We start from the raw sequence: 12,660 nt of genomic DNA, 5'->3' as shown, positions 1-12,660 counted from the left end.
GGCTGACTGGAGTGAGATTGAGTTACAGAATAATGGAGGGCTTTGCCTTTTGCAGTATGTCTGAGATTTTGTAGTGTTTTAAAAATTTTGGAGATGGGTTAAGGATGTATTCTTCAGAGTGTCTGGTAGACTTGCTTTTCAGACCGAGTGAACAACGGCTTCTCTCATTCCTGTGCTGTGGGTGTTTTGCCTGACCAGCTAAAGTCACTAGTAGCAGCTGGACAGGACACACTCTGCCTGCCACCAAAGACTGAGGGAAAAGAAAGGTGGATGGAGAGAAGGGGAGACAGATGCGGGGGAGAAAGGCAGACAGGAAAGGTGACAGCAGACACCACGCTGTGGTGGGGCCAACAGATGCTCGTTTTATTTCCTGTATAACTTTTGATGTCAACTGTGGTTGTATGCTGATGGTAATGACATGCATGATACGGTTTGTGTCAGTTTGATCAAACAGTGCACTCTCTATTTGTGTGACACTGTTAGATCAGTGTCACCTAAACTAGTTCGTATTCGTTAAAAGACATCGGACTTGTTCCACAAGAGGTGTTACAGTTTAGAAGTTATGATGGATATCTTTAGACGGTGTCCTGGAAATGACTCATGATGTTGCACAGAAGAAGAGGCTAATTCGATATTAATGCACAGTTTTTATCTGAAAACTGGCCCATGGGACAAATTATGAACATTTTTCAGGGCTAAAATAGGTTGTGGTGAAAGGGGAGAGGTGACAGGAAAAATGGGTGGAGCTTATCCTCTGACAAAACACACATTTAATGTATTTGATTCACAAATACTTTTATTACTAGTTCGCTTTGTCTGAAGTGTATAATTCCTCGTGTTTATGCGCGATCATGTTTGGTCCTTTGCTGTTCACACTTTGGCTTTGCAGAGAATCTTTAGTTTTTGCAACACTATACAGCGAATTGTTTTTTTATAGTTCGTCACTCTGACCAGAACTGCGCTAACACAGGAAGCACGATGAATCCTGTAACCCGCTGCTCTCATGGTGTCACACCTTTCCTTATATGAAATAAAATGAACCAATAACATGATAACATCTTAGCTAAGCCTTGTCACTGCATAGATCGTTTTTTTAATGAAACACACCAAGACTTTAGTGAACAGACACCCTTGTTTCTCAGCTTTTTTTGTAAAACATTTGCCCATTTATCCAACAACATGTATTTTGGAGCCGGGGGTTTCGGTTTTCACTTGACTCAGTCTTCCTCTAAGTTTTAAATATTTTCTGTGGAAACTTAGTGTGATCATCCATGCATCCCCTGGGAGCATGACTATTTGCTGTATTTTTCATTGTTGAAAACATTAGTTGTCGATATACTTTGTCATGAGAACATTTTGCCTATGATAATTGGCCAGAGACATCATCATCTTCTGGGAATAATAAATATCACTGGCTATTTCCACACAGATCTGGTGACTTTTATTTGTTATTTTTTTGCTTAGGTTTCGTACAGATTTGCAACCGACTGGCTGATCTTGCCTTTTTGTACAAAAACAAAACCAATGTCACCGTGAATGTCCTACTTTTCTATCCATGTGTTGCTCTTTTCTCCCATAAGTCTCTCTGTTCTGCTGTATTTTTAAACAATTACAAAATCACATCATTGGCCAGCAGCTGTTGTAATCTTTTGGCAGTCTCCCAGAAAGACGTGTGTTTTTCTTTGTTTGTCTGGCAGTTGTTTGTTATTCTCCATGTGTGAGGGGAAAAAGTGAGTTGAAGTGCCCTCGGACGTGTTTGTGGGAGTGAGGCGTGCTGACATGGTTGGGGAGGGAATAGGCTTCGGCCCGCTGGGAGGAAAAGCGAGGGGGGTTAGGCGGGGGTTGACGTACTGATGCACCACAGGTTTTTGCCATTAGGTCTGGTGGTTTTATCGCTATAGTAAGACCTTACCGTATTTTAATATATGTATCCTTTCAGTAAGAGTTAAAGATAATCTTTCTGGGTTTGTAGTAAATTCACGAGAAACAAGTTTGGGATTTATCTCTTGAGAAAAACATGGTAATAATAAATTCTCTGATGTTTTCCTCACAACAAGGAGAGGGAAACTATGCCATACATGATCTCTGGCTTTATGCTGATCCAACATAGGCTTATTTGGCGGCACAGAAAGAGAAAACAATAGCTATGTGTTCTGAGCAACAAAAAAACCCCCAAACCCTTTCCCCCTAGCTGTACCCCACCGCTGAGGCGCTGTGTTTTTGGAGTCAGTTGGAGAGTTTAACATTGTTATCAAACTGTCTTTCACTTAGACTTTAATTATTTCCAAATGTTCCATCTGATTGCTGTTGGCAGCCTTTGCGTGTTTAGTGTGATGTGTTTGAAATGTGAGCGGGCCTTGGCTGGCACAAGCCTGTGAGGTCTGACCCCAAGAAAAAAAAATACTTGGCCAAACTCTTTCTCATAGTGTACTTGACCTTCTAATGTAAAAGTGCTGTTTGTTACCTCACTCGGAACAAATTCTCTTGTACCACCCCGAGTCCCACTTGAGGTTTGTGCATCTGCAAACTGCACCCTCATTGTTTTTAAGTGGGTCATACTCACTTAAAACGTAAAGGAAATTTATAGCATAGGAAATTGTCAGGCTGCGGTTAGGTTAGTTAACCACCACAAAGGTTGTGGCCTATGAATAGAAGTTGCATATCATGCAAGAGTGTGAATGGTAAGTGCAGTCATGTGAATCTAAACGAACCATTGTGCCGGTCAAGGAATTGCAGCATTAATGGATGATAGAAATGTTCATTATAGCTGACTGTGCAGAAGAGAAAGCATAGCCAGACTGACTGAACTCCGAACATCTACTGGAAAGTAAAAGAGATATGTGTACATCCAGTTCCCCCGTTGCCAAAAACGTATTAATGTGAACATTTAATTACTGAGAGTTGACAGTTGTATGACATGCTTTAAAAATGATGGGGAAACCAAGACAAAAATCCTTATATAAATGTCTTTAATTTTGTATACTGGGACAAAAGGAGGTACCCTAAAAGTAAATGATGATAAACAATAATAAACACAGTTTTATATTTGGTAGTTTTTTGAAACAAACAAACAAATAACTGTGCTTAAAATCCACTGCTTCTCTAGTGAGTCTCTTGTCCTGTCACTGAACTTCAAATTCATTTTCTTGGACTGCAGCTGGCGACAGTAGTCCCTGTCCTTCTTCGCAGCCTCATAGCTTTACTTAGTCCTGGTAAGAATGGCCCTCCAACTCAAAGTCAGTCCCCAGAGCAGAACAAGGACTACTGATATCAGCTGCAGGCAGTGGAATTTAAGGGACAAGGCGTTCTCTAGAGCAGTACTGGTTACCACCAGGTGAACTTTAAAATAAAAAGTGAGAGGGTTGTCTGTTCGTGGATGGCGTTGTTCTCTCAGACAGATAAAACAAAATAAAATAAAAGACTAAAAGAATAAAGGACTCCGAAGACACTTGGCCAGCCCAGGTAAAGTCTATGTGTGGGAACAACTTGGGCAATAAGCAAATGGACTAAGGTGGTGACTATGGTCTGTGAATCCCACAGAAGGCCTATATCTTTCAGCCAGTCAGTAAATGCACGATCTTCTAGCAGTCCGTAAGGAGCCCAGTCAGCTGGGGGCCTTCTTTGTTGGATTTGGATGGCTTCACTGTGTCTGCATGGGTTTTCTGCTGCAGTCTGAAAACATGCAGATTGGGTTTACTGGCAACCTTAAATTGCGCACTATGTGAACATGAGCATGAACAGTTCTTTCTCTACATCTGTATCTGATCCAATGTCAGTTAGCATTGGCTCAAACCACACTGTGGGCATCAGGTTAGGATGATATCAACTACAAGGGATGGTTCGCAGTAAATAAGACTTCCGATTTTAAGAATAGAAAGATTTCAGATTTTAGATCGGTAAAACCTACTGACTGACCTTAACAACAATTAGTTTATGCAGTTTTGTTACACCACAAGTGTTCACCAGATGTTTTGATTGTTCAGGAAATTGCTCTTTTCTTGCTGACATATGCAAAGTTGTAAAGTATGAACTAAATCATTACTGTAGACCTTTGCTCAGACTCTAAAAGATGTGGACTGCAAACCCTGGTTCTTGTTGAATGTTAAATGTAACCATTGCAGGAAATCGGTGAAGTTACTTTAGGGCATTTATATTTAGGGATGATGATGCTTTTGTGTTTCATGTTACTCAGCATACATACAGTTAGAGTGCATAACATGGCACCATTTAGAGGAAAAACCTAGACTGTAGGGGAATCAGAAAAACAAATGTATCCAGTCATTCTACTGACATGTAGTTTTTTTTTTTTTTGTTTGTTTTTTGTTTTTTAGCATTTGATGATTGTTAAAAAGTTTCACCTCATAAAATCCAATTTTAGCATTAAAAAAAGTCAAGCTAAACCACCTGTGGACTAGAGTGGATGAGAGGTTGGAGTACTAAGTTATGCGCTCACACTAAAAAGGTTAGTAAGGTCTAATAAACAGACATATCTGACAATAAATGCTCAGTAACAGACTAATAATATAGAAGCATTTTACTAACAAAAAAACTGGAGCACAGGCTACTTACGTATTATTGGCCAGATTATCCTATCAGATATTCTCCAAGAGGCACCGACAGCATAAACAGATGAAATATATTGTTCTGTGAGGACAAGGTGGCAACTACAGCTGCCTGTGTCAAGATTAAAAAACAAAAATTTAACTTTAGTAAGTTAAAGTGAATGAATAATTTTTAAAAAAAGCTTCCTGTGCAGTTATGAAGGAGACATTTAAATATAGAGAGGTAAAATGCTTTTGTAATAGGCTATAAATAGGATTTTTCTGCTGTTAAGCTGTGCTTTTTGACATACAAGTCTATGGGGTATGGCCTGCTCAAGTGGCCACTTGAGGGACTGCAGTTTTTGTCACTCGTGGGTTAGTTTCCCTTTTAAGCCCTCAAGAATGTTGCTTGGATTTAATTGACAGCAATATATGAGGCTCTGAATCATACACATGCTTTAATATTTATTTTTATTGCAAGAATCGTTGTTTCTCTGCTGCAGGACCGCTGTTTCGCAGCCCATGTGAGTTGCTGCCAGTGGGGACGGGACACCCAGTGCAAGCCATGCTGAAGAGCTTCACTATCCTGTCAGGGTGTGCAAGCAGGGGCACCACCAGCTTGCCTGAGGAGGTCCACATCATCAACCTGAGAGGACATGCTCATGAGGGACCAGACAACTCTCCAGTAAAAGTGAGTCATCCTTAGTCAAAGAACCTGAAACTTAAATTGTCTTAAGTTAACCTGTAAATGCTTTAATGTTGATCAAAATTTAGTAGGCAGAGAAAGTATATTCATAGATTTATTTATATTAATTTTTCAATTTAGCAAGAATTTCAAATTAGAAGTGACCTGCCATAAGCTGGATGAAGATTGTAAGACCTGCTGTGGTTGATATTTCCACTGCCCTAGTTTTCTCAGTTCTGATAATGGCTGCAGTTATTTTCCATTTTACTTCAAGGAGACTTCTTGGCAAAAGTGAACGCCTTTTGTATTTTATTGATTCCACTCATTAAACAAAAAACAAAAACAGTGTCAGACATTATGATCAGGTGAGCTTTCAAAGAAACACCTTTTTAGCGTGAGTAATTAACAAAGTGATAAGTAATTTAAGCACCTGGTATTTTCCCACCATTTGCCTCATTTAAACTGTCAGCACATCTACCGATAGTGTTCCTGTATTTGATGTTAATTGTAAAACCGCTCCCTATCTTCGGGTGTTAAACGGCACATCTCGTGGCTGGAGTCCCAATCATCAGCAATAGTTTGGAGATGAATCACAGGCCCACGTCCTTCAAAACACCGGTGTCTAGGTTTTAAACCTTCATCCCCCTCTGTTAGAGAAGTGTGAAAAGCAGCATGTATAGACTTGTCATTGCAGTTGTGTTGCTGATGTAAGCATTAGTGTTGCCAAGGCCAAATGTACAGAAGCACAGTGTGTGTGTGGGTATGCTTCATCAGCACATAAATAAAGAAATGTTATTTGGGTGGCTGAGAGGGAAACATTTAAATAGCTGTGAAATGGAAACTTATGCATATCTTGACACTTTATGTCTTATTATAGACGTTTTAGTCATCGCTGTCGGTGGACACTTCACATTGGTCGTGAACTACTCACGAGACGAGAGCTGCGTACGTCACACACACGATAAAAGGAATGACTCGGCCAATAACAAAGCTTAAACTGAACTAAAACAACTGAAGCCTCACCTTTAAGGAAAAATGTAATGTAATATTAAACCTAAAATGGTGCAATGTCGAAAGAATTTATGTTCCTTTATAGTGACTAGCAGAGTTTACATTGCGAGTCTTGAAGATAAACATTATTATCCAGTTGATAAGTTACCGAGTAAGTATTTATGGAAAAAATGATGGACTTCAGTATTACACGTGCACGTGGCCTTCACAGTCAGAAACTACACTGGATCACTGTAATTGTAATAATTTGAACCCCAAATACCAGGGATTACCATAAGCGCGATGCAAATTGTAGCTGCTCTTATTTATGAATTTCTGTGGAATCATTTAGTAGATTTTTTTGGATGTGTCCTGCAAAGTTTGAAGGCTTTGCTCCGTTTCATCTACTTCCCGATTTACTGTGTCAGGGTGGATTATGATTACATGCAGATAGATATTGTATTCACACAGAACAAACTGAACTGGGTTTTGTCTTCACCTGCTGAAAGTTATGATTGTTGGCCTTAGCACATTCCTCACCTTAAGGTAATTCCCAGACCAACTGATTGGCGTTTTAATAGACAGAGTGCAAGTCAAAGTATGCCTAGTATGGATTTAAGACTCACATGACAAAGAGCGTTCCTGTTTTAAGCTTGAACAGACTTGTATGGAAAATCAAACAATCCTAACCATATTTTATCTGCTGTGAAAGTTGCTCGCAACCCACAAGACTGACTGTTTAAATCTTGTTGTCACTTGCTCTCAGGAGATCTTTCTGCACGTCGTCATCGACCAAATGATGACTCATAAATACAGTCAAACAGCAATGTCTGCTAGAACTAATTTAGCACACCTTTGGTTTCCTTATTCGATATATATCCTCATTTGATATATATCCTTATTTTCAGCTGACTTTATTTATTCTAAGTTCAAGATCAGTGAGAAGTCCATCACTAAACATCACCAGTGTTGAATTTCTACTAGCTTAACTACAGTTGGATTATTCTGTAAGTGGTGTACAAAAGTTGAATGTTATTCTAATTTGCTGTATTTAAAACTACAGCTTTATAGCACAGTAAAGGACTTAGTTACAGAGTCTGTGAAACGCATCACTTTATCTAGCTTTCGATCACCCATCACCTCCATGGTCAAGTGAGGACTAGCGCGGAGGAGGGAGAAATCCAGCTGTCTGTTCCCCTGCCTACAGCCTTGGCTACAGAAGGTCACGCCAGGTCTGGTTGAGATTAGGTGGCCCTACAGAAGCTCACTCTGTTACTGGAGGTTTCTGCTTATGATTAGATAAGATATCCTAAAGGACACCCAGACCCTCTACCCACTCTGGTCCTTGATTTTGTTTCCACCTGAGACGTGGGCACAGATTGGCCTGTTCAGATACAAGCAGCTCCTGACAGCCTTCAACAGGACCGTGTTGGAGGGCAAACAATGCGTCAGACTATGGTCTTATTGACACAATCTGCCCCTGATCTTTTGTGACCGGAGGTGGCAATAATCCAGTGAGAAAATAGAAGTGAAACAAGGGGATCTTAACATCCTAGTCTGCATTTGGGCAAGGATGTTCTTACTTAGAAGGCTGTTGGAGAAAAGACCTCATTGGTCTTCATTAATAATCCTTGACCACAGAGCGTCTAAACCCTTTACTTCTTTCAAAAAACAAGTAAAGTTGTAAAAAAAGAACTCTTTTGAGTTTTCAGCAGTAATACTGTTTGGCTTAAAAGGTGGAGCATGTAGGAAAATAGCTGTAGTCAGCTTGGCTTCCCAACAGTTACTGTGATTTCCAACACAAGACAACATCCTGGTTTTGTGGCAAAATAGAACTCCCACATGAAGCCTTCAGACCACTCTTGCAGCGTAATCAGTTTCTCCTCTGTGCATCTGCGGTTTTTGTCCAACATATTTTAGAAAATTATGGCTAAATACAGCAGCATTGTTTATTGACAGTACAGTAATTCAGATATGTTAACTGTCAGTGAAAAGACTGTAGTAGTCCTATTATAAGACTCTATTTTATGTTAAGATACTAAGGAAACTGGGACTGATGACTGAAAAGCAAGTAAGGCCTAATTTAAAGTTGGAGTTCAGTTTTAGTGTATGAATATATTTCTTGTCATTGAATTTGAAGGATTGCGCATTTATTTCACTCTAATTAATCGATCATTTCCTGAGTATGCTTTAGTGTGTTTCCTTTGCTTATTTTCTAAGCCTTCATGAAGGCGCCTGGTCAATGCATGGTACTGTAGACCTTCTCTGAGGTTTCCTCCACACCTCAGCGGATAGGGGACGAGGTTGTGACTGGGCTGCAGTACAGTCTGTATTTGGATGTTTTGAATGTGTCGTTGTGAAGCTTCAGGTTCTGGAGAACACAATGTGCCCCGGTGACTCCTAATAAGTGTCTGCTCAGCTAAGGCTTGACCAGGTAGTGGAATAAATCTGCTATTGCACATGGTGTGCATGGGCTAATATGGACAAGGGAGATTGCATGGTCAGTTTCAGACACTTTTATACACACATGTGTACAGTCGCGCAGACATGCTGCAGCTGCAGTGTGTGAGGCCTGCTTCACATCTCTTTCACGCCCATGTGTAAAAGTCATGGCTTGCAGTTTGTCTATTTTTTCAGTAAAGACATGAAAGCAATGAATTGTTTCCTGCCTGTACCAGTGAAACCATTCTTTATGGGTATTAACCAGTAGGTATGAACTGCTACTCATTGAAAGAAAAGGCACAGCTGGACCTGACTCACAATACACACTTTGGCTTCTGGCCAATCTCACACTAAAGCCGAGCTATTAAGTGCAACAGAACACCTCAGTAGTGACTGTGCAAAGTGCTTCGTCTGGATAACGTGACATTTGCAGGGATTGCTTTGACTGTACAATAACAACCAGAGGTTGACAGTATGCTAATCACTCATTTAGGAAGACTGAAGCTAGAAATGCATACAATGATCTGATTTTGAATGATCTGCGAACTTTGCGTTCAAAGTGATAAAAGTATACCTATCTGTGCTCCAAGTTTCAGTTTGAATTATCATTTTTGATTACTGACACATCCAAAAGAAGAACAGACTCTCACTGGCATTTATTAAAAGCACTCTTGATTTATATTACAAGTGACAAAAGCTGTTTTTATATCAACATAAAATCCTCTGGTTTGAAGGAGACTCTTCAATCATTAGACTGCCATAGCATATACAACCAAGTCAAGGCAGTTTTTTGTACCAGCCAAAAATGACAAATCTTGCACAAACATGCCAAGAATGTGCAACTCTGTTGTTGACTGGAAGACATCCAAGAAGAGTTGGTAAATTAGTGAGCCTGTCGTCTGGTCAGTCTGTAACTTTGGTACAGATTAAAAGTTCACGTTTGTGACGGCTTTCATATCTCTCAGCGCCCTGCCACCATGATGTAGAAATTTGTAGGTTTTGATAAAATGTCAGAACTTTTGTGCTTTGAGTGGCCAAGAGATTTTCTCTGCACATTCTTGGTCATATCAGGATACACTATTACTAATTTACGAACCTATTATTTTCATCTAGGAAACACTCTACCCATTATGCTATCGACTCATAAGTGTGTTTCTGCTTACGTTTGCAGATTAGCAGTAACCATGTTAGCATGGTTACTGTGATCATGTTTGCAGCTGGGTAGAAATTTGCTTCCAGGAGATTTAGTTTTTTGTTCATTATTATTTAAACAATTTAAAATTACAGAGTAATCAGTGGTTCATCGCTCCAGTTTGGTAAAGAGTCATTTATTTATATTTCAGCAACTTGAACCATTTGCCAATAATTTCTTTTTAAATGTTACCCCACACAATGGGTGCTGAGCAGTGCCAGGCCACATTGGGTAAAATATGTGCGATGGTTTAACTGAGCTACTCTGCAATTTCAAAGTAACATTTTTGATCTGGATTTGAAATCTAAGCCACCCCCCCAAACTCTGTTTTTTTAATTCAGTGTTTGTCTTTAACAGTAGGCTTTGTTTCATAGACTCTTAACTATCCTCTTTCAAAATATGACCACTTATGATACTGGCTTGACTGGAATTCTTTTTTTTTTTTTTTTGTTTTAATTTTTTTTTTACTTGTAACGTGTTATTCACATTTGTCTGAAATAGAGATAGATGATTTCTTCAGCTTCAGTGGCCCTGCTCAAAGTAACAGAAAACCCTTTCCTCTCTTTTACCCATGTGGGCCTCCGAGGACAGAGAGACAGGCCAAATTGGAAAGTCAGTATTCTTGGATAGGTCAAAAGTGACTTTTGGCTGGGCTTCAATTGCTAGTAAAGCTGCAATGCCAGGTTGAGCTTGTGTGTTTCAGAAGGAAATGATTTCCTCAAATAATGTCAGAATGATTTTCACATTTTCACAAAATTGAATTACATTTTATAAAAACAGCCCAATCTTGCAGAGTAAGACAAGAGTTAGTGAGAGCGACCTGTGGACTGCTGCTCATATTTCCTCCGAGCTTGAAAGCCCTTTGGGTTTTTGAGGCAAAATAGCTTTTCGTGGCTTGACTATTAACCTGGAGGTGTTGGTGTTTTGCCACCTAAGCTCTAAAAAAAAAAAGAGTGACCTCATCTCAAAGTGTTCTTTTCTTCTCTATTTGCTCTGGTTTTAAGATGTAGGTATCAAGTTTAAACAATCTTCCACATGTTTTTTCTGTCACGTGTAGAGGTAGCCTTTTGTACTCTGCCTAACAAGCCACTGCTGCATGCGCATGAATGTACACGAGCCCAACATTACTGTAAACACTTTGTTCCCAAGTGGAGCCAAAATAAGCAATTCCAAAAAAAGGAGTCTTGTCAGGGCATAAGGTTGGGTGATAGGGTAGAAAATAAATAAAAGGGGTCAGTGATATCTCAAATCACCCATCTTTTTCTAATCAGTTTACCCTAGGCAAACATCAAACACAGCCACTGGCTCTGAATCAGGGAGAGGTAGAGCAGATGATTGCTTTATCAGCTGGAATTTGCTGATATCTTAGACTGTGAGTGACTAGCTGGAAGAACTTACCAGGCAGAAACGTAACAGTGTCAGATATGACTTTAGCTAGCACACAAGACAAACCGAACACATACAGTAAACCTGTTTAGGTCTTTCTTTTTTTTAATTGAAGCTTACTTTGGAACTTAGTAATAACCTTTATTTTTTAAAAAGTAGCGGCACTTATACATCACGTTAAAGTACAACAACATTTTTGGAAATGGACTGGTTCTTCTATAGCGCTTTTCTACTCCACTTGAGCATTTAAAGTGCTTTAAACAGGATGCCTCATTCAACAAAAACTGTATTTTCTCTAATGGCCACTTAAGGCTGGGTCCACAAACAGCAATTTTGAAATTTGGGGGCGGGGTTTACAGATACATGACCTTATAGGTACCTGTGGCCAGGAGCTGTCTGCTAGGCTTCACCTCAGCTAATTCGAGTCACTGAACCATGTTTGTGGGGTTGGTGCCTTTTATACCATTTTTATTGGCATTCTCTGACAAATAATAGGGCTCGAGCTCGCTTTTCTAGAAGACACACTGGTAACTGTGGTGTTGGCCTATATAGACTATGCATGTTAATGCCATTCTTTGTTGATCCCATTATTTATTACTGATTGTACACAGATTTGTAGTTTAACGCTACTGTACATAGTAACTTTTATGTCTGAATGAAGTGTAGAAACAGAGTAGAAAAAACGCGGGACTCAGGTGTACAAATGCTCCATTGCACGAGTCATACGTTACTATTTTTAACTGTCAGAAAAGTAGGCCAGTAATGATAAAATTCATTGACCAGTCTCAACTGGAATCAGTTGCAGATTCCCTTACAAGTGCTTTTGCTTTTTAGCAGTTGGGAGGATCCTGTTAAAAAGGAATTAACATTTCTTTTTTTTGGTAAATGGAAATTGCCCAAAAAGGAACATAGTCCAAACAAAACACAGGACGCGATATACAGCTAAATATGCTTTTGATTTCACTGCATCTCTAATCTAGTGTTTTTTTCTTCCTGACCCTGTGCTCCCCTCTCCCCACCTTCAGTGCTGTGTTATTTACTTCAACATGTCCTGCTTTTGTGTCATATCACTAAAAGATTGCTATCCAGGCGTCCTGTCTCACTTCAGCGTCTTTTCAGGGTTTTTTTTTCCCTCTTTGGAGCTTTGCATTTAGCTGAGTACAGACTGATTATCATCACATTTAGGAGGAAGGCTCCAGGTAGCATCACCATCTCTCTCAAATATGTGGGTGGCGCTGATAAGAGCGGTCAACAGGTTTTGGTCCGCTTCTCCTTTATCTCTGAGCTTCTTTGCCTGAGCTTCCCTTCTCTCTGTACACCCTCAGTGATCCGGAAAGAACCAAGATCCAGACTGACAAGACACACGCACATACGCACACATCAGATAACACAGTATGATTGGTTCCAGGCAGTTCTCGGAGTTT

General features: G+C 39.8%; 1 protein-coding gene across 2 annotated transcripts in view; it reads left to right on the top strand.

Moving 5' to 3' along the window:
* The window catches only part of tgfbr3 (transforming growth factor, beta receptor III), a 73,335-nt gene that overhangs the window by 21,148 nt on the left and 39,527 nt on the right, over positions 1–12,660 (top strand). For both annotated transcript variants that reach the window (XM_085265509.1, XM_085265508.1), the window contains exon 3: positions 5,045–5,232. In XM_085265509.1, coding sequence (XP_085121635.1) covers positions 5,045–5,232 — 188 coding nt within the window. The remainder of the gene's footprint in view (positions 1–5,044; positions 5,233–12,660) is intronic.

The sequence above is a fragment of the Mchenga conophoros genome, linkage group LG23, assembly GCF_057382185.1.
Source record: "Mchenga conophoros isolate Kocher_MC1m ecotype Shallow Benthic linkage group LG23, M_conophoros_male_GT1.1, whole genome shotgun sequence".
Taxonomy (NCBI): domain Eukaryota; kingdom Metazoa; phylum Chordata; class Actinopteri; order Cichliformes; family Cichlidae; genus Mchenga; species Mchenga conophoros.
Note: the sequence above shows the minus strand (reverse complement) of the source record. Positions and strands in the feature narration are given on the sequence as shown.